Consider the following 21,023-nt stretch of genomic DNA (forward strand, 5'->3'; position numbering starts at 1 on the left):
CGATTTGTATGATACTGCTTAATTTCAGCATCTCAGAAGATTTCAGCTTCAACACCAAGACCAACTATTCTAGGTAGGTAACAATTCTTATATCTAAACCTAAAGTAAAAGGTATTAGAAACATGGAATTTTACCTGTTTGTGAAGATGGCATATCCATTCAGCAAACTGGCGTGCATTGGGAATAGTGGCAGAAAGAAACACATAATGAACATTGTCTGGGAGCAAAATAATGGTTTCTTCCCATACCACACCACGTTCTAGAAAGAGAAAATTCACAAGCAACCATACATTATTTCTATTAGGTTTTTTGTAATTTTCTTCACTATATTTCAGGAACATTTCCCCTTTTAATTGTTAGCAACCTGATGCCCATCTGAGGGGTGAAAGTCTAAATTAATAAATACAATGGTCTCTCTAACAATGGGTTCTACCTCATCCTGATGCTAAAAAATGCAGACAATCACACTCCATATTATTCAGTGGCAGTGATGTGAATGCACACTCTTCAGCATGTGCACTTTCACATCACTGTTGTTGTTAGTTGCCCTTGGGTTGGCTCTGACTCATGGCGACCCTGTGGATGGGACATCCCCCAAGAACCCCTATCGTCTATTGCCTTGCCCAGATCCTGAAAGGGTTTGCCCATAACTCCCCTGATCGAGTCTATGCATCCAGTCTGTGGTCTTCCTCTCTTTCTTCTACCCTCTACCTTTCCTAGCATTATTGTTTTTTCTAGTGTTCCATGCTTTCTCATTATGTGGCCAAAGTACAATAGTCTCAATTTGATCATCTTAGCTTCTAGGGAGAGCTCTGGTCTGATCTGTTCAAGAACTCATTTGTTTGTCTTCTTGGCTGTCCATGGTATCCTAAGTACTCTTCTCCAGCACCACATTTCAAATGCGTTGATTTTCTTTCTGTCTGCTTCCTTCCCTGTCCAGCTCTCTCATCTGTACGTGGTAATTGGGAATACAATGTCCTGAATGATTCTGATTTTAGTACTCAATTGTATGTCTTTGCTCTTCAGTATCTTTTCCAGTTCTTTCACAGTTGCCCTTCCCAGTCCTAGTCTTCTTGACTGCAGTCTCCATTCTGGTCAATGTTTGAGCCTAGATATGGGAATTCTTTAATTATTTAAATTTCCTTGTTGTCTAGATTGACTTTGTGTATTTCTTCTGTGATCATTATTTTTGTTTTCTTTATGTTCAGCATCAGACCTATTTTTGCACTTTCATCTTTGACCTTCCTTATTAACTGTTTCAATTCCTGAATGATTTCTTCTAATATTATGGGGTCATGCACATATCTTAGGTTGTTAATGTTGCTTCCATCTTCACTCCTCCTTTTTCTGATTCTGATTTTCTTATATTTTCAGCATATAAATAAAACAAGTAGGGTGATAGGATGCAGCTTTGCTTGACCCCTCTGCCTATTGGGAACCACTCTGTTTCTCCGAATTCTGTTCTGATGGTGGCCTCTTGTCCTTGATACAGATTCCTCATGAGGACTATCAAATGCAATGGCACCCCCATGTGTTTGAGTGTGTTCCATAACTTTTTGTGATCTATACAATGAAATGCTTTGATGTAGTCTATGAAACATATGCTGATTCTTTTCTGCAATTCTTTGGTGCACTTCATTAACCATCGCCTGTTTGCAATGTGGTCCCTAGTGACCCTTTCTTTTCTGAATCCTGCTTGCACATCACATCCATTGAATAATATGGGACATGGCAATCCATGGGTGGTCAAATTTGCAGATTCGAAGCCCACTAAGAAGAAGGGCTCACTGTAAAGCTATAAACAAACAAGTACACAATACCTGAATCTCTCATGTAATGAATTTCGTCAAATATAACCCAAGCAACTTCACGCATGACCTCAGAACCTCTGTAAAGCATACTTCTCAAAATCTAAAATAGAAAAAATAAATGTGCAAATGATGTGCTGAGCAAACACATCTGAATTGTAACAGAAGATTGCTGGAGACACGGGACAGTGCTTTCCTAAACTAAACTAGCTACATACACAGAGCTAGACTCAGCCGTGGGGGTTGTAAGCATGGGCCAAAAAGCACATTTTCTCCCCAACCTGGTGTCATCTTGTTTAGAAGGTGCAGGCCAACAGAACTGGGTTGGGAACAGGCAGAACATATGCAATTCTGACAGATCTGACCCAACCAAATTAATTAAGCACTGTGAAAGAGGCATCTAGATTAATCATTTTTAAGATATCCAGGATCCAAAGCAAAGTTTCAAGGACCTTTTTAATGAGTGCTAAATAAAAATAACTATATAGTAATTTCTATTACAGACCAAAAAGGTTCCAATGGAGGAGGAGAAATAAAAATGATTCAGCATAACACATCAGTATTAGTCAATTCAATATCATTCCTACATGTCTCTCTGTATGTCTTTCACAACACAAACTGATGTCCCAGCCTGCAATCTGAAACACATTTACCAAACAATAAGCTCCACTGAGCACAAGAGAACTTGCTTCTCAGTAGACATGCCCAGAATACATTATCAGTCAAACAGCAAGAAAAAATACAAGGTAATTAGCAGCAAAACATACTTCTGTTGTCATTACAAGGCAAGATGCTGTAGGATTGATAGTGACATCTCCAGTCATCAAACCAACATCTTGAAATTCTTCATACATCTCACGATATTTCTGGTTACTTAGTGCTTTAATTGGACTGGTAAAGATCACACGCTGTTTCTCCCTCAAAGCCATTGCAATGGCATACCTGCAGTTCATAATTTCATATTCATTATACTTGCAAGAGATGACATTTCTATATGTCCAAATTTTTATTAAAAAGTTATATTTTTAAATACAAGAATAACTTTCGATTCTTAGTTTATAAAATGAAATCCAACAAAGTCCAAATGATATAAACAACACTGAAAGCAATGGGGCGCATGCACCATTCATTTAATTATACCGCAGGTTCAGCATAAGCTGAAAGCCATGTAAGGGAAACCCGCGTATGGTGTGAGCTGACTATACTATGTGCCATACATTGTTTACAAACATGTCCACGCAAATACAGAAGCAACTGTATTCTTTCCCTGTGCCAGGGAGAAAAGAAATGAATAGCCCTGAGCAACAAAATTGGAAAGGCAAGAATCAATTTTTAAAAAACAACCAGAGATGAGTTGGTTACTTGCGGACAGTTTTTGCATGTCTCCCTTACTAATGTTTGTTTAAAAGGTAGTTGGGGGAGCAATATTGCATTACAAAAATACTTACTCTGCACACACTGTTTTTCCTGCTGATGTATGAGCAGACACTAAAACTGACTGATTATTATCCACACACAAAATAGCTTCTCTTTGAAAAGCATCAAGAATGAATGGATATTCCTGTAAAGAATGCACACTGTCAAACATTCCTTAAACACTATGATTTTCTTTGTACAATGTGAAAAATAACATTTCACCTTTCAGTGACACTGTAATAAACCTTCAACACAACTTAACTTCATTTTAAATGTTTAATGTAGCAGAGATAAATAACTGTTTCTTATTATCTATATCCATTATATTTGGAGCATAACTGTAATTTAGAAAACATCTTGACATATATATTTTTGAGTACAAAGTATGTGAAATCACACAGCTAATGTTAACCACTACAAACTGGCATACTTCTGCTGCAATTATTTTGAAGGAGTTTGTGCTTTGGCACAACAAATAATGCATACCTCATGGATGAGGAATAGGTAGGCCCAAGAGGTCCAGAGATTTTCCAGAACCCTCCATCGGCCATACCAGCCCACTCCATCCCAAAACAGAAAATATCAGTCCATGTCTACGTAATTCTGTCAAACTCCTGTTAGGGGATACAAGGTTGGGGTAGGTGCAGAAAGGTCACACATCTTGTTTTAAAGGGGAATTGTTATTCCTGAAGCCTCCCAAGGATGAAAGTTCTATTTTTCCCCGACCAGTTTCCTCCCATTTGAGGGATATGAGAGGAATCTGGTAGCAAAAAACCACCATGGAATCCATGTTGCCTGCTTGCTGCCTGTTATTTGAAATGCTGAACTGAATGTAGTTGTTAAAACTCTAGAAATGGACATCCCTGTCAACTGTAATACAAATAATATTTAAAAGAGCTGATATGACAGGTTGGAATAAGGTTTAGCTTCCCAAATAGGGAAGAAACAATTGAAATTCAAGAGCCTGAAGTTTTAGAGATACAATTTTAGGATTCACTATCCCAAATCTACCATAGTAATAATTCTGTTCTTTTCTAAACCCCTTCTTGAAAATTCACAGCTTACTTAACATGAATGTATAAATACATAAATAAATGTAGGCATTTATCTGAATTAACCAACAAAGAAACTCTTTTTACAGTCTTTTAAAGCTCCCCTAGCCTCCCTCCTTTTCTCCTTATCCTCTGCTAATTGGAAATTTTTGGAAAGATGTGAGGGAGGGGCTGGAAAACCACAGTCTTATAGTGCTGGGTTACAGCAGCATGTCTGCAGTAAATAATACAGTAAAAGCTTGAGTTAGGAAATGAGGGGATTCTGCTCTAGCTGAATCCCAACTACAGCTGTAGTTGTGTGTGCCTACCCATAACAGGCATGGTAAACAGCAGCTGCTTCCAAAATCCCTTACTGAGAAGACATGAACAGCAAAAAGTTTGCAAAAACGTACTGAAATGTTCTTCTGTTTTGTGGGGCAGGAACCTATTCCTATTCATTCATTTCTGTTACAGAGGTAATTCTGGAACACATTGGGGCTTTCTAAACTGCCATTTGGGACGTCCAGAGGACGTCCCATTTTAAAAAAGGGGCGTCTCTTTTAGACGCCCCTGGGCCTAGTACGGACTCTGTCCGTACAAGATGGCGCCGGCCCTTCTACATGGCCAGCGCCATCTTTGCGTATCGGACGCTGAGCGTCCGTACGCGTCGCTTGTGACGTAGCGAGTGCGCCCCTGCCGCCTCACTACGCCGCAAACGCGACGGAAAAAGAAGCTCCATTTTGGAGCTTCTTTTTCGGTCTGTGCGGGAGTCGGGCCGTGTGAAGGCTCCGACTCTCCCGCGGACCTACTGGCGGCGGCGGCAGAGCGCCGCAAAGCGGAGGTATGTACCCCGCCCCTGACTTCCTTAACTGTGGTACACCTGTACTAAAAAAAACCTCTATCAAGCTATAATGAAAGCAGACTCTAGCACTAGACCAACTTCTGCCAACCTATATGCCTCAGCTGAATTCTTTATTGTAGCTTTCACACAATATCAAAAACAACAAGATATTTAAGAGCACATAAATAATGCCCACAGGACCTGTGAGATAAAATTATATTACTAAAGAGACACCTGTATCATACATGTTTATACACCTCAGCCACAGTCCAACACACACTCACTATTCTTCTCTGCTAGTTATACAATTAAATGGGGAAACTTCCAAATTACAGACCTTTGCAGCTTTTCCAGTTCTTGGCTTTAGGGCTATAAAGTCTTCATCTGCAGGAAGAGCAACCTATTTTTTAAAAAAGAAATTAAGCCTCTTAATAAAATCCTTTCTTTGCTTGTTTACTCAATGTAAATTTGAAGTTGTATTTAAACCAACATCCCTCCATACAAAAGAAAAGATATAGAATTAGATGTAGTAATTATTGAAAAGGAATAAACAGACTATGGAATGAAACAAATGGGCCAAATAAAGAAGTTTCCACCTGCTTTGAAGGCTGAGCATTTAGGTGATGCATGCCTCCAAAGCTGGCGGAAAGTAGATTGAAGCTGCACTCCGGGGCTAAAAACTGGAGTAAAAAAAAGCTGCAAAAGTCTGACTCAAGGCAGAAAATGTGCACCTTCAACCCTGCATATAAAGGCCCTGACCCAGGAGCAATTCATCCTAATCCTAACCCTAAAGCTGCATGTAAATGCATCAGTGCAGGTGTGCATTAAAAAGGACGGAGCTGGCATACGCAAGCAGTTGGGGAGGCAATGTCAAAAAATGACAGTGTGACATCTCCAATGGATATACATATAACATACACAAGCCAGACAGTCCAAAAGGGGGCATGAGGTGAAGGGTGTGTGCAAAGGGGGCACGTGGGGGGGAGGAATGGTTGTGCTTTACCAGTGTGTTACTGGGCATACTGATGCTCTGTACCAGTGGAGGAGGGCAGATGTTACTGTGCGGCTGATCAACAGGGCTTTTTAAAATGTATTTTAGATGCTGAATTTTAAAAAAAATGATTAAAATGGCATACTATGCAGTTCTTTCACAAATTCTATATATTTACAAGCAGTAGCATGGATTTTCTGCAACAAATTAATAAAATGTCAGTGTGTATATTCTTTATAAGGCAAACGAGATAAAACCTGCTCTTGGAAACACTATACTTTTAGAGTTTATCTCCCAGAATCCTCCTCTTTTGTACTACAAAAATTAACTTCTTTCAAGCTTCATATAAAGTCAGGAAATTCATACAGTAACGCATAGAATAAAAAGAGACATCACCACCCATATGACACTCACCTCATGTGTACAGCCTTCCACAGTTTCTACTGCCTGCACTTTTACTTGTGGCATCAGATCTGTCAAACTGAAAGTAAAACTATAGATTAATACTGGCAAACGGTTACAAACATGATGAAGTTACAGAGACCAGTTAATTGTAATGCCTTTGTGACCAGAACCTACAAAATACAGATGCTACTTTAGCTGAGTGCTATCATGATTAGCATTTGCAAACCATACTCAGTGACTAAAATTTAGCAACCAGGTTACAAGACTGCAAGGCAATTTGCCATCATTTTCTCTCCTGGGCCTCATGACGACTGTCTCAGGCACAGAGCAGTATGAAAAACTGCATCCATAATTTCAATCATATAATTCAATTATCACTATAAAATTACATTCCCATAAATTTCCTTAAAAGCTGGTTTCAACTCTTCACAACCCTGGCGAGACGAGATTTTCAGCTTTGCCATGTCCTGACAGAGTTGTTATGCAAACGCCTTTTAAATGCCCCTTCTTAAGAATATGGGTAAAAGAAATACTACGTACGCAGATATTTGCAACACTTCTTGAACATCAGAACAACAGTGTTTATGGCAATTTTCTTTTGTACAGTTACTATACAGAAAGCATCTCTATCTGCAGAACCACAACTACGTAATAATAATGATAACACAAACTCATATAAAGAGTTAGTCCATTCTTACTTGAGATCTTCCGTGGTGAAATCTTCCAACTTTGGCTTCTTCCCCAAAACGGTCAGGTCTACATGATCAACTTCTTCGTCTCTTTTCGTCTTTGCTGGGAATTTAGCGGCTGCTGCTGCAGACTTGCCATTGGATCTCTTCCTGAAACCCAAAGATCAAAAGGGCAATTTTGAGTACGGATGTCAACCAAGCAAAGCGGGTGTCCATAGAGTATACAGAAGCCGATCCAAATCCTGCTGGCAGGAGGAAGCCCCAGAGAGCTGGCATCCTACTCATCCCTTTCTCTATGGCAGTGGCCCCCAAACTGTGCTCCTTAACTTAGGGACTTGGGACTCCCAGAATCCCAGAGGGCTGGCCAAGGAGGCAGAGGCTTCTGGGAGCTGAAGTCCAAAGCTCTTAAAGAGCAGAGTTTGGGGACTCCCTTGAATGGACTGGGCTCTGTCTGACACAAGAGAGAGAGAGAGATGCCTGAACCTTGGTGATGAAAGCCAAAGAGCCTAAACCTCAGCCTGAGAGTCCCCACAAGCTCTCCTTCGTTGAAGAGGCCTGTGGCCTGGGCGCCTGTTTGCCCCTAGGGGCTTTGCCTCAGCAGCCTTCCCCCGCCGGGGAGGATGCAAGGAAGCCGCCGGCCTTTTACTTTCACTTTACTGCCACATTTGCAAATATCTACAAGGCAAGGACTTTTTCACACTTTGCCCGTTGAAGGAGAAGAAGGAGAAGCCGCAGCAAGTGGCGCTTCGAAAGCGCCTTAGAGCATGTCTCTTGGGCCTTTTGCTTGGCCCCATGAGGGTTTTGGGATGGACTCCCTACGCGAACAACACGGATCCCCGGCCGGGGGCCCTTTTCGGGGGGCTTCCTCGCCCTCGCAGCGTGGCCTGAGGGTCTCCGTCGGCCGCGGAGGGACCAGCCCTGGCGCCGACCCCTCACCCGGCTTTGCCCTCGGGAGCAGCAGCGGCGGCGGCTGCCTCGGGGCCGCCCTTGGCTTTCTTGGAGCCCGAGGAAGCGGCGGGATCCTCCTCGAAAACGCTGAAGAGCTCGTCCCCGAACGCCTCCGCCATCTTGCTCCCCTCCGCCTCGGCCTCCGCTTCCCGGCAGCCACCGCGCGCGCGCTCACAGAACTACGGCAAAGCAGAGAGCAGCGCGCACGCCGAACTTCCGGGAAACACCCGACGTCACCGTCGCCTCATAGAGATAGGAAACCCAAGAGGCACGCACTTTGGCTCTCTCGGTTCTATGCGACAGACAAAGACTAGTATATCTCTTACTACTATTCTTTTATGTATTAATCATATTTATTATTATTATTACTATTATTTTAGTATTTATTTCTTTACTTTATTGCTATTATTTTATTAATTATATTTTATTCATTTCATTATTTATTTATTACATTTATCATTGTTATATTGCTTTTATTTATTATATTATATTATATTATTTATTTAATTATAGCTAATATTTTATTTGTTTATTATATTATCATTATTTATTATTTGTTACTATTAAGTTTTATTATTTTTATTTTATTGCTATTATTTTATTTATTAATTATATTTTATTATTTATTTATTACTAGCGTTTTCTATCATTATTTTATTTTATTACTATATTATTTATTTACTACTATTATCTTATTTATTCATTACATTTATTGTTGTTGTTTACTACTATTATTTATTTGTTTATTGAATTTCTTATTATTATTATATTATATTATTACATTATTCTTATTTGTCGCTATTATTTAATTATTTATTGTTTTATTACTATTATGTATTACTTTTTGTCTATTATAGTTATTATATTTATTATTATTATTATTATTATTATTATTATTATTATTATTATTTATCCTGCCCTTCTCCAAATTCTGGGACCCATGGCAGCTTACAACATTAAAAACATACAAAAACAGTACATTAAAACAGAATTAAATGACTACAACAATTAAAGCAGATTACATGCTAAAATATCAAGTACTTTAAGAAGATTGTGGCATTACCAGAGCTCTCTCTGGCAGAGAAGGCTAAAAGTCTCACAAAACTACAGTTCCCAGAATTCCCTAGTATAGAGTCAGAGCAGTTAAAGCGATCTCAAACTGGATTATTTCTGCAGTGGGTTTTGGACACCTGAGACTCCTAAGGTCCCCTGCCAATAATTATAATATATTGGTTATTTTATTACTTTAATTATTATCGATGTACTGTATTATTATTATTAGTAGTATTATTAGTATTAGTATCATAATTATTATACTGATTAATAACTACAATAATCATTTTAATCTGTCTGGCATAGCACCCAAGAAAACTCTGGCTTTCCAGGTATTTTTCCCCCGGACTTCAGCTCCCAGAATCCCAGAGCATTGGCTGAGGTTTCTGGGAGATGAAGTCCAAAAAAAAAAAGACCCGGATGACTCAATTTAGGCACTTCTCCCCCACCGCCAGTAGGTGGCAGTCACAAGCTCCGAATCCCAGCCGCGAGGGCAGAGGAGCTCTTCCTAATGCACGCTTGACCGTAGTTGAGAGCGGTGCGATGTGTTGGCAACTCCGGGCGGAAGTGGGCGCTTAACGGCGTCAGCGTCACGGCGTGCCAGTTTTTGAGTACGATCCAATCGGAGAAGGCGTTTCGTTGCGTGAGCGTACGGAAGCCGAGTGGTGCGAGGGCCGGCCGGCGCGAGGTGGTCTTTTGCGGAGCGGAAAGGAAGGTAGTCATGGGCGGCAAGAACAAGAAGCACAAGGCGTCGGCGGCGGCGGGGTCCGGGGCGGTTCACCCGGCCGCAGTCGCCGCCGCCCGGGCCAAAGCGGTGGGCCCCGCCGCAGGAGAAGCAGGAGCAGCCGGGGAGGCCGCCGGAAAGAGGCAGGAGGCAGCATCGGCATCCGCGGCTCCCCGCCCGAGCTCAGCCCTCAAGGACCCCCGCCTCAAGCAAGGTATCCTTCCCTGCGGAGAAGGAAGGAAGGAAGCGCAGCTCAGCTCAGCTCAGCTCTCAATGCTTTCACAGACTGTTACTATTATTATTCTCTTTTGTAGGTCGCCTTTCTCCCGGAAAGGGACCCAAGGCGGACGACAGGGGTTTTAAATGATAATAAATGCTATTAATCTATCCCAGGGCAGTCGCTTTCCTCTTCATGAGCTCCAATGAGGAAGCCAGCCCTAGGGCCCCCTCAGTCTTAGTAGGGCAGATAGATTACTATTGTTGTTGTTGTTGTTGTTATTGTTATTGGTTCAGTCTTTCCTTAAAACCTTTGTCTCCCTGCAAGCTCCCCCTCGATGGGAAGCGAGCCCTCTTGCACTCACTCCTGGGACTTACTCTCAAATGGACATGCATGAGCTCGTGTTCCCTGTCTTTCCGCTGCGTTACATGAGAGTGACACCTGTCATGTTCTGTCAAAATGGCTAAAAAGTTGTTTGTCTAATTATATAGGTCCCAAAACGTACAGCTTGGGTTCTTCCGCTGATTGCGGTGCCTCTGCAAACTCAGACAAATCCATCCTTAAGGTAAGGCTGCCTGTTATTCGGAAGAGATGTGCTTTCATGACACGAGTCTGGAATGGACATGTTTCATGTGAGATGTCGTTGTTGTTGTTGTTGTTTTGGTCCTCAGTCCCACAGAAATTTAGAGGATTTATCTTTATGTAGAAATACAAAAGAGCTGATTTATGGCCCCATAATTGGATTTATGTTTTTATGCAGCGCTTTATGTATTTTAGCTAACAACTTGCACCATCAGCCTAAGATTACAATTGATTTTTGTGTTCACAGGTAGTGATTAACAGTAACTTAGAAAAAAGAATCATTGGCATAATCAATGAACATAAAAGACAAAGTGGTGAAAAGGGAATGATTTCTAGAAGACTTACTGCTAAAAAATTACAGGTAAAGTATAAGAGTTCCCACTTGTTCCAATACACAGAAATGTATTGCTTGCCCTCATCTCCCTCCTCCTTCTTATGTCGTCTCTCCAATTTTTTGGGTAAATCTTGTTCTGTATGAATATGTGTGTCATTTTCTCCTGCTCCCTCCCTGCTACTACACACATTTATGTTTATCTGGAAGATTGTACAATTTTACAATTTAAAGTACTAAGAAATACCTTCTAATGCTCAAGTAATTTGTTGGAAGGGAGGAGAGTCATTGAAAGCATAAACAAATAGACTCTCATTTTTAAAAGGCATTATCAAGAATACTTTAATAATGAAGTGTCACTTTCCCGTAGTTTACATTAGGTGCGGATCTTGGAATCATGTATCCTTCTGTATGAAGAGGAACTCTCCTGTCACTTGCTGTTAACAGCCTTTATTGCTGACTTTAGTTGCCCTTGAGTCAACATTGATGCATAGTGGCCCTTTGATTGAGACACTGCCAAGTCTTCCTGTCCTCCACTGCTCCCCTCATTTCCTGCAGACAAATGAAGGTTGTTCGCTTTCAAAAATTTAAGTGTCTACAAAGAGCAAATGTTTTAAGCAAATTTCTCTATCATTATCAAACCGTTCTTGGTAGTGTAATGGGGATAGTGCTTTGTTGTGGTGTAGGATTTGAGCATTGACAGTGTTTTTGTCTGTAAACCAGTGCATTAATTTTGTATTGGAAAAACCTTTAGCATTTATAGCTGGTCCTGCACTTTTAAATTTGGAACTCAGCTAATGATCACCTTGGATGGATCCTGCATTCATTCCATTTCCTTAACTTATATGACTTATATTGCACAGCTGAAAAGGCAAAAAAACACCATTGTTTGTTCAATGGTCAGAGGACTTTACTGCTTTTGTCTATATAGGAACATGTATTTTACAAACACTAATTCCTAAAAGATTATTTGGGGACATGTGTTCAAAACACATTAATACATATCCTAGCAAATGATCAGAGCTCAAAAATCTTACATGTGCTTCTCCTACATTGCCTCTTCTCTCTCTTTTTTGTATTTATAGTAAGTATAGAAATATTGTTCTTTCTAGGACGTGTACATGGCTTTGCAAGGATTTTCTTTCAAGACTGAAGACATTGAAGAAGCTATGAAAAATACAATTTTGTATGGTGGTGATCTACATTCTGCGCTTGACTGGTTGTGCTTAAACCTGTCTGATGGTAAATATCAAGGCAAAGGGGTGGGGAGCAGGATTCCTGTTGTATAAGGAGAAGTGAAGTTATGCAATGCTGGATTCTGCCTGTATTTAATTGAAACTGTGTTTTTAAAATATTCATATATTGATTCTTTTATAGATTGTGTTAATATAAAGTAGTATTGGAAAACATAGCCATGCTGGTCTATTTTAGCATGAATTTTGCTTAAGAAACTGAGACTGAGGGCTTGTCTACACTAGCTGCTCAATCTGGGGCTGGTCCGGAATATTATACTCCAGATTGGCCCTGATTTGACCACAAGGACAGCTGCATGCACTGGGTCAAATCTGGTGAGATGGTACATCATCCATACGGGCCAGCCAGTCAACACTACATCACCTTTGCTGTTCGGTCCCCTGTTTCCAGAGATGCCCTGCCACTTCCTCACAGGCAGGAGCCCCGCAGGATGTCTGTCCAGTGTGCTGCCACTTCTGCTGAGGTCAGAATGGGGCACCTGTGTGATCAACGTGTGGAGTATAGGAAACCCTCCATCCTAGATCACATGGCTGGATGTCTCCAGAAGACATTACAGCCATCAATTTCAACCCTTTGCCCCATCTAGATTGCATGGCTGGACGCCTCCTGGAAATGTCACAGTCAGTGATCTCAACCCACCCCCATCCCCCTGATTGCATGGCTGGATGTTTCTAGGAGGCGTCCAACCATGTGATCTAGAATGGGGAGGGTACTGTACTCTACCCCCTCTTTGTTGATTTCAGGTCACCCCATTTTGACCTCAGCAGAAGCACAAGTACACTGGCTGGGCACTTGCTGGGAGCTGATCAGGCGGTGATGTAGTGGTGGCAGCTCCAAAGGGGATCCATCCCCTTTCCTGTGCTACTAAGTGGAGGGCAAGGGGATAGCAATAGCATTTACATTTCTATACTGTTTATCAATGAACTGAGCACTCTCTAAGCAGTTTACAATCTATAAGCCAGTTGCCCCCAACAAGCTGGGTACTCATTTTACTGACCTGTGAAAGGATGGAAGGCTGAGACAACCTTGGAGCCCTGGAATCGAACTCACAACCTTGTCGCTGCAATACCGCCATTTAACCACAGTGCCACCAAGGCTCCCTATGTGCATCCCTATGGGGCTGACATGGCTCTTGGCATATGAACAACTAGATTGGTCAAATTGGACCTCATCCAGCTATTCACATAGCCAAAAGAACTGGAGGCACTCCAAGATTTCTTGGAAACCCCTGTTTTTTTTCCTGTCTTTGTTTACTCTGGTGCATGTCTTGTCTCCCAGTATAGACAAGTACCAAATGAGAAAAGGAATTTTCTAGCATAATTAACATTTGTTAATTTACATTTGTTAGAAATCTGCAGTCATGCTAGTCGTGTACTCTGGCTAATCTGCAATGGCACTCTGAAGATGGTATTTTAATTTGTGTTATAGTAACAAATTCACTTTAGTTAAAAATAAAAGATCTGGTAGATATTTGCACATTAAGAGTGAAAGCAGCAGATAAGCTCATGATTTAGAATCAATCCTACTATTCCTCTCACTTTACTTAATACATATATAATTTTACTCTGTGTTAGAGAATATTGGATAACTGTGTCAGGGTTTTTTGTTTGTTTGTTTGTTTTTGTTTTTTTGGTGTAGGATGAACAGGAAGAGCAAGTCAAAGGGGGAAATGTGAATAATACAGGTATATTGCAAGTGATTACGCTTGTGATGGAAGAAAAATAGTGTTGAATGATGACGAGTGTAGAACTGATGATAGAATGGATAGATTTAACATTTTGCACCACATTGGAGCATGACAGTCATTGGCAATATGCAAAGAAATGGTTGACACAAAAATTGTGGATATCTGTTATGTAACATTTTTACATAAATTTTACCTTTGAAATTTAACTTGTGTATTTGTTCTATAAAGATGCATTGCCTGAAGGTTTCAGCCAGCAATTTGGTGAAGAACAACAGAAAACCAGAGCAAAATTTCGTCCTCCTTTGCCACGGTGTGAAAATCCCCAGGTGCCAAACAATAAAAAGAAGGAAGATGACTGTGAAAAAAAGGTATTTTATTGGGCATGGGAAAACCTAAGTAAACTTTATTTATTTATTTATTTATTATGCTGCCTTTCTCCTGGAAAGAGACCCAAGGCAGCTCATGAATGTTTGAAGCTTTTTGTTTAAAGGTTGCCAATCTAAAGGGTATATGTTTGTTTGCTCTGACCATTTTTTCATGAGACAAAATATAAAATCAGCACAGCTACAATGATTTATCCTATGCTGAAATATTTGATATGCTCATTGTAACAAACAAATTTAGCCAGAACAAATTATTAAGAAATATTATAATGCCTCTGTTTTTGTATTAATGGAAATGTGGGACTGTCATGTTGCTGTTGCTCTTGTTGTTTTGTAGAATGAAATCAATAGATGCTCCCCTAGAAGTGAGATGATCCTACTTGTTCTAAAAAAAATGTGTTTAGTGGATCACACTTTCATTGGTGAACATTCTTTCTGTTTTCTATGAACAGTTTAATGTGACAAATCTAAGATTTCAGTCTAAAACACGTATATGAGGGATCAACTTGAGTGGACACAAAGGGATTTACTCCCAGATAAACATACCCATCCAAGTCCTAGTAAATAAAGAAGAAACTTTTGCCAGTGAACTCATCATTTTGGAAAGGGAAGTGGAAACTGCCTTCAAAAACTTGGGAGAAATAAATCACCAGGAACAGGTGACATAACAATAAAACTGTTTCAAACTACAGAGAGAGAATACAGTCCAGTTGTAACAAAATCGGCTAGTAAATATGGGAAACAAAACAGTGGCCCACAGATTGGAAATAATATACAATACTCATATATTCTAGTCCTCAAGAAACGGGGAGACCAGGGGTTGTAGTAACCATCAGATCATTGCATTAATCTTCTATATGAGCAAAACATTGCTCAAAAGTATACAACAAAGACTTACCATATATGGTTCGGAAATGCCATATATTGAACTTGGGTTCAGAAAAAGAAGTTGCATTAGGGATCATATTGCAAATATATGTTGGATAATGGAGCACATGAAAGAATTTCAGAGGAAAACCAGTCTGTGCTTTAGATAGAAAATCCTTTAATTATGTATGTGTAACTTGTAGTCAAGATGAGACGTCGACTTCAAGATAGCATATGGAGAAACAATGGTTTCCAAATGGCAAGGATATCAAGCTAAGACTGCATTTTATCACACTATCTACTTAACTTCTACACTGAAGGTATCATATGTAAAATTGGATTAGACTCTTGAGGAAGGAGGCATGAAAATTAGAGGAAGGAACATTAACAATTTAAGATATGCAGATGACACTATTACTGCTACAAAATAGCAAAGCAGGGCTGTTGATAACAGGGCTTCTTGGAGATCCATTGCTTTTGGTAGCCCTGGTTTCACAGTAGTTAAATACCTGTACAGCAGCCACTCACTCACAAACCACAAGGTTGTGAGTCCAATCCCAGCCAGGGGTTCAGGGTTGACTCAGTCTGGCATCCTTCCGAGGTTGCTAAATGAGTACCCAGCTTGTTGGGGCAATTAGCTTACTGTTGTAAATTGCTTAGAGACTGCTTAGTGCAGTATGAAACGGTATATAAATGAAGCTGCTATTGCTATTGTTATTATAGGGTTGCCTTAAGTTCCAGCCAACTTAATGACAGTTAATAACAAGAAACATGTGTTGTGTTGTGCTCTTATTTTTTTGTCTGCTTTCATTGAATGAAGAGTAGTCAAGCAGACTATAAAAATGACTTCTTAAAAAAATGCTTCTTTGGGGCGAAATAGATGGGAAGGAAAAAGCAGCTGGAAGCTGCCTTCTCCAAAGCTGTACTGAAAGCCGACCAGCCTCTCCCAAGGTGGCTGGAGTGTGCATGCCATGACCATGTGTCATTTGTACTGTTCCCCCCACCATCCCTGCGCACCTTTGCAGGAGCAGACTGCTGGAGGCTGCTGTCCCATTAGATGGCTATCCCTGTGAACTTGCACACATTCGCATGTACAGCGCTTCACCAGAGTAGGGCATCAAGGCAGAGATGTGCCCATGCAGATTGTGGCAAAGTAAAATCATGCCCCACTTCACCCCATGATCCTTGTTTGACTGTCTGTTTTGTGTACTGCTCTTCATGAGGTGTGTCACGATTTCTCTTTTGGGCACTGCCACCCTCCCTGCTTAGGTATGGATGCTCCATCCCTTTTAAATGTACTCCTGCGACAGATTGCTAAAATGCAAAATTAGGGTTAGGGCTTGGAAAGAACGCCCCTTTAGAGCTGCTATGGTGTTGGTGCATTTATACATACACGTGAAGGTGCACACTTTCTGGGAAGAAGCAGAAAAATCCAGCACCTTTTTAGTTTGGCTTTTCTCCACATAGCATGGCTTGGGTGCACTTTCTGGTTGGCTTCAAGGCGTATGTCATCTAAATGCCCTGCCTCGAAGCCGGCCAGAAACCTGCTTATTTTGACCATCTGTTTTTCCCCTTTGTTTCTGATGCAGACACCTCAATTTGGTAAACATATGGGGTCTGATCTATTTCTCTAAAGTGTTTTTGTCAGCCCCAAAAACACTCATTCCAAAAAGCAAAGTGAAGAATTCTGAGAGATCCTCTTGAGTTCATGAAATGTATAATATTTGTACATAGCATGTGTGGAAAATTTTGCGAAATGAGAGCCAGCATGCTGTAGTGGTTTCAGTGTTGAACTATGATTTTAGAGCCCAAGTTTTGAATCTCCACTCAGTTGTGGAAACCCACTGAGTGACCTTGGACAGATCACACTTTCCCAGCACTCAGTGGAAGGTGAAGGTAATGGCAAACCCTCTCTGAACAAATCTTGACAAGAAAACCCAATGATTCATTCACATTAGGGGCTCTGTAATTGGAAATGGCTTGAGCGCACACAACAACAAATTCCTTTATTGAGAAGGTATGCACAGTGCAGAGGTAAGGCATGCCCTTCAGAGCTGCCCCTACTGAAGTATGTAGCAAATTTGCACTTGTTTATGTAATTTGCGCTAGATTCATATTCTCAGTTTTTGAAACACATCTAAACATTTTCAAACACTTAATATTTTTAACTATTCCAAGGAAAATGTAACAAAACAGAAAGACATCAGCATGAAAGAATGGATTTTGCAATATGCAGAACAACAGAGTGATGAGGAGAAAAGTGAATCTGTGAAAAATTCAGAGGAAGAAAAATTTGACCCGGTAAGTTCATGAGTTTGTTTATATATATTCTAATGTCTTCCACCTTTAACAATTACCATCTTAAAAAGAGGTGGGCTCAGGGTCTCCTAAGATTTTTGCTCTCACCCAGACCTTTATTTCAGCACTGCTGAAAATAATTCCTTCTCAAAACAGTAAATCACATGCCAGAAGCCTTGAGGGGATGTGGTTTATAATTTAAACATAGTTCTTCCCCACCTGTTTAGATAAGAAGACACATTTTTTAAAAAATAGGAGGTGGTCAGGCATCACATATGGTTTGTTTGGTTTCATTGTTTGTGTGTGTTTCAAGTTAGAAAAATTAATACAATGGTTTGGTTTGTTAAAAACCAACATATGCATACTCCTCAGTATAGACAATGAGGCAGGAGTGGACAGCCTTCCAAGATGGGCACTTGCTAGACCTTGGAGGGCTGGACCTTCTACATGTCCCCATCCCAGTTTTTTATTTATTAATTTTTACTGGAAGTGACACCACCACCACCCACCTTTTAGGAAAAGTGGAGGGTAATTTCACTTCTCTCCTTCCTTGTGATTTTGGCCCAAGATGGGCCTTTTTTCAAAAACAGAAATCACTTGCAGTTTGGAATAAAACACCATCCTGCCAACTAATGGAGTGCATGAAAGGCTTAAACATAGCAGAATTGAACCATACATCACCTGGAGAGCACAAGCGGGCTTTTTCAGAAAAAAAAAAAAAAAGTGGAGGCTACGCCTTGCTTTCCCCTGTAGCTGAGACAACATCCCTCGTAATGCCTGCAAACATCCAGTGTAATTCTTGAGGGGAACGCAAATAACACTTTTTTACATGGTTTGTGAAGGAGATATTAATAGCAAAGTTGGTGCCCTTTCCAACCCTGCTTATAGTAGCATCTTTGGGTGTTACCAAGTGTCCCTAGAGGTCCACTCCTTCGTGCTGACGAACGAAGGAGGATATGGTTGTTCTTTGATGTCTTCAGGTCTCTAAGATATATTTAAGGTTTTTTTTTTTAGACTATGTGCAAAATATAATTTGTAAAATATGTAATTATTTCATCTGGAACAGAATGAAAGATACTTACATTTGGCTGGAAAACTTGTGGAAGCAAAAGAACAAGCAAGTTCTTCCAAGCAAGACAAAAACAAGCAAGGACAGAAGGTGGCTCAAGAAAAAATCAGACGCATTCAGCAAGGTAAGAGCATTCAATATTAAAGCTGGTATCCAACAGTATCATTCTACTTGTGCATAGGCTGTGCACAAGGAGGAATTTTTCCAGTTCTGCAGTCAATTGCACAAACGTGTGCCTAGGGACCACAAGAGCAAATGGAGTACCACTTGCTAACGTGAAAAAGCAGGCCACCACTAGTGTGCATTGTTCTCTGCTTATTTTAAATGGGATTTAGGTATCCGTCATAAACCTGAGTGGGCAATTGCACAGGGCCAGAGACAAATTTCTCCATTAGACCTCCCCACAATTCCCATCCCAACAAGCCCAAGATCTCAGTTTTCCTTTGCCATCTCTCTCAAAATAGGAGTAGTAAGTGATATTGTATCACTTCCTAGCACCATTTTGAGAGGGACTGCACAGGAAAATGAAGGTATTCAGAAGTAGTACAGGATTCTGGAGTGCTGGTGGAAGTTGGGTGGGGATATTTTTGCATGTTGTCACACATTTGGTGGGCTTTTTGTATTGTTTAGGTCAAGATTTGGCATTTTTTAAAAGGGGGAGGACTTGGGGGTGTTTGGGGGCAGCTGAGTGACACCAGGTCACAAAAATTGTGTTTTTGGGCTGCACAGTGCCCTCCCCTGAAATAAATAGTAAAAGCTTCCTTCTTTGTTGTGTAAAGGCTAGAAAATTGGGATATAAGTTTTTGTATGAATAAATGACTTGTCATATTCAGTACATTAGTGCAGTTAAACTTTTTTTATTTTTCAGCATGCAGTCAGTTGATTTAAACAGTTGCCCACAAACCTCTTGATATGCATGAAAACTGCTAATAAGAATTCTCCATATAGGTTTTAGCATTCACTAACATGTGGGAGGTTAAATGGGTGATGGAGATGTAGTCACATAGTACTTCCCAGCCTCACCCCCTCCTCATGATCCCATGTATGTGCTCATGTTGAACACACAGGTTTACAGAGGGCTTTCTCTTGGATCCATTTACATTGATCCTGCCTTATCAGGGTTTCCAATCATGGAATCTCTGTTCTGAGTGAAAGTGAATGTGGTTTCAAAACTCCCTGCATACCTGCATTGTCAAGTGCATCAAAAAGACACCATACCTTAAATAATTTGTGATCACATTATCCAGATTGTGTAGGAGTGGTATCAAAAATGGCAAAAAGCTTGAGGTGCAATGTTTAACATGAATAATTTTCTAAAAGATTAAGCCTTCAACCTTTTTCTAAAAACAAAACAAAACTTTAAAACATGTAATTCCTTTACCCCATTCTGAGCTGAAACTGGCTACATTTCTAGGCTTCCCTGCTGCTGTGTGACTTCAAGTTGTTTCTGTCTTACGATGAACTTAAGACAAACCTATCATGGGGTTTTCTTGGCAAGATTTGTTCTGAGGAGGTTTTTCATTGCCTTCCCCTAAGGCTGAGAGAGTGTGAGTTGCCCAAGGTCACCCAGTGGGTGTCATGGCTGAGCGGGGAATTGAACCCTGGACTCTAGAGTCGTAGTCCAACACTCAGAACACTACACGATGCTGGTTCTCTAGGCTTCCCTAAGGCTTCATTTGTGCCAAAAACTGGCATACTGTGGCCTGTTACAGACTGCCAAAATAAAGCTGCTTCGGGTCTCTTTGGAGGTATACTATTTAAATGATGCATGGGTCCTAAGAGTCCGGAGGTTGCGCCAAAGCCACACTCCATTCCTAAGCACTGGAGTGCAGCTTTGGTGCAGCTTCCGGATTCTTAGGATGCATGCATCATTTAAACAGCATACCTCCAAAGAGACCCGAAGCAGTTTTATTTTGGCAGTCTGTAACAGGCCATTGTTATTACAAAATAAGCTTGATTGTGATAATAATGCAGCAGGTAGGCTATAGCAAATGAAGCATCATTGTCTTTTAGGTGATGGTTTCCAACATTTCCTTGTAGCAAGTGCCTCTAAATAATTAATCATGGCTCTAGAGTCAACAATTAATATTACACAGACCATCCCAAAGCCAACACTCCCAAACCTCATAGGTGAATAATGAGTCCTCTGGACAAAGCAAAAGAAGGCTAGATAACCAAGATTATAAGGGGCTAGCCTGAAGAAGGAGGCTCCTCCCTCCCTAACTGTCATCTTTCGGCCTCTGAGGGAGAGAGAAGGCTGGCCCAGTTCCATCAGGGGCTAGCCTGAAGAAGGAGGCTCCTCCCTCCCTAACTGTCATCCTTTGGCCTCTGAGGGAGAGAGAAGGCTGGCCCAGTTCCATCAGGGGCTAGCCTGAAGAAGGAGGCTCCTCCCTCCCTAACTGTCATCTTTCGGCCTCTGAGGGAGAGAG

At 40.8% G+C, this 21,023-nt stretch overlaps 2 protein-coding genes across 3 annotated transcripts in view; one reads left to right on the forward strand and one right to left on the reverse strand.

The window, feature by feature from the left end:
• MTREX (Mtr4 exosome RNA helicase) overlaps positions 1 to 8,286 on the reverse strand; it is a 58,082-nt gene extending 49,796 nt beyond the window's left edge. For both annotated transcript variants that reach the window (XM_042453816.1, XM_042453813.1), the window contains exons 1-8: positions 8,118 to 8,286; positions 7,191 to 7,331; positions 6,502 to 6,568; positions 5,434 to 5,496; positions 3,257 to 3,369; positions 2,576 to 2,750; positions 1,821 to 1,911; positions 135 to 259 (exon numbers count right to left, since the gene is read on the reverse strand). In XM_042453816.1, coding sequence (XP_042309750.1) covers positions 135 to 259; positions 1,821 to 1,911; positions 2,576 to 2,750; positions 3,257 to 3,369; positions 5,434 to 5,496; positions 6,502 to 6,568; positions 7,191 to 7,331; positions 8,118 to 8,248 — 906 coding nt within the window. In that variant the 5' untranslated portion in view covers positions 8,249 to 8,286. The remainder of the gene's footprint in view (positions 1 to 134; positions 260 to 1,820; positions 1,912 to 2,575; positions 2,751 to 3,256; positions 3,370 to 5,433; positions 5,497 to 6,501; positions 6,569 to 7,190; positions 7,332 to 8,117) is intronic.
• A 1,559-nt stretch (positions 8,287 to 9,845) lies between these two features.
• DHX29 (DExH-box helicase 29) overlaps positions 9,846 to 21,023 on the forward strand; it is a 34,309-nt gene continuing 23,131 nt past the window's right edge. Inside the window, exons 1-7 of the mRNA XM_042454434.1 lie at positions 9,846 to 10,120; positions 10,615 to 10,688; positions 10,953 to 11,066; positions 12,149 to 12,278; positions 14,206 to 14,345; positions 17,406 to 17,528; positions 18,592 to 18,718. Coding sequence (XP_042310368.1) covers positions 9,904 to 10,120; positions 10,615 to 10,688; positions 10,953 to 11,066; positions 12,149 to 12,278; positions 14,206 to 14,345; positions 17,406 to 17,528; positions 18,592 to 18,718 — 925 coding nt within the window. The 5' untranslated portion in view covers positions 9,846 to 9,903. The remainder of the gene's footprint in view (positions 10,121 to 10,614; positions 10,689 to 10,952; positions 11,067 to 12,148; positions 12,279 to 14,205; positions 14,346 to 17,405; positions 17,529 to 18,591; positions 18,719 to 21,023) is intronic.

Source organism: Sceloporus undulatus, chromosome 2, assembly GCF_019175285.1.
Source record: "Sceloporus undulatus isolate JIND9_A2432 ecotype Alabama chromosome 2, SceUnd_v1.1, whole genome shotgun sequence".
In the NCBI taxonomy this organism is placed as follows: domain Eukaryota; kingdom Metazoa; phylum Chordata; class Lepidosauria; order Squamata; family Phrynosomatidae; genus Sceloporus; species Sceloporus undulatus.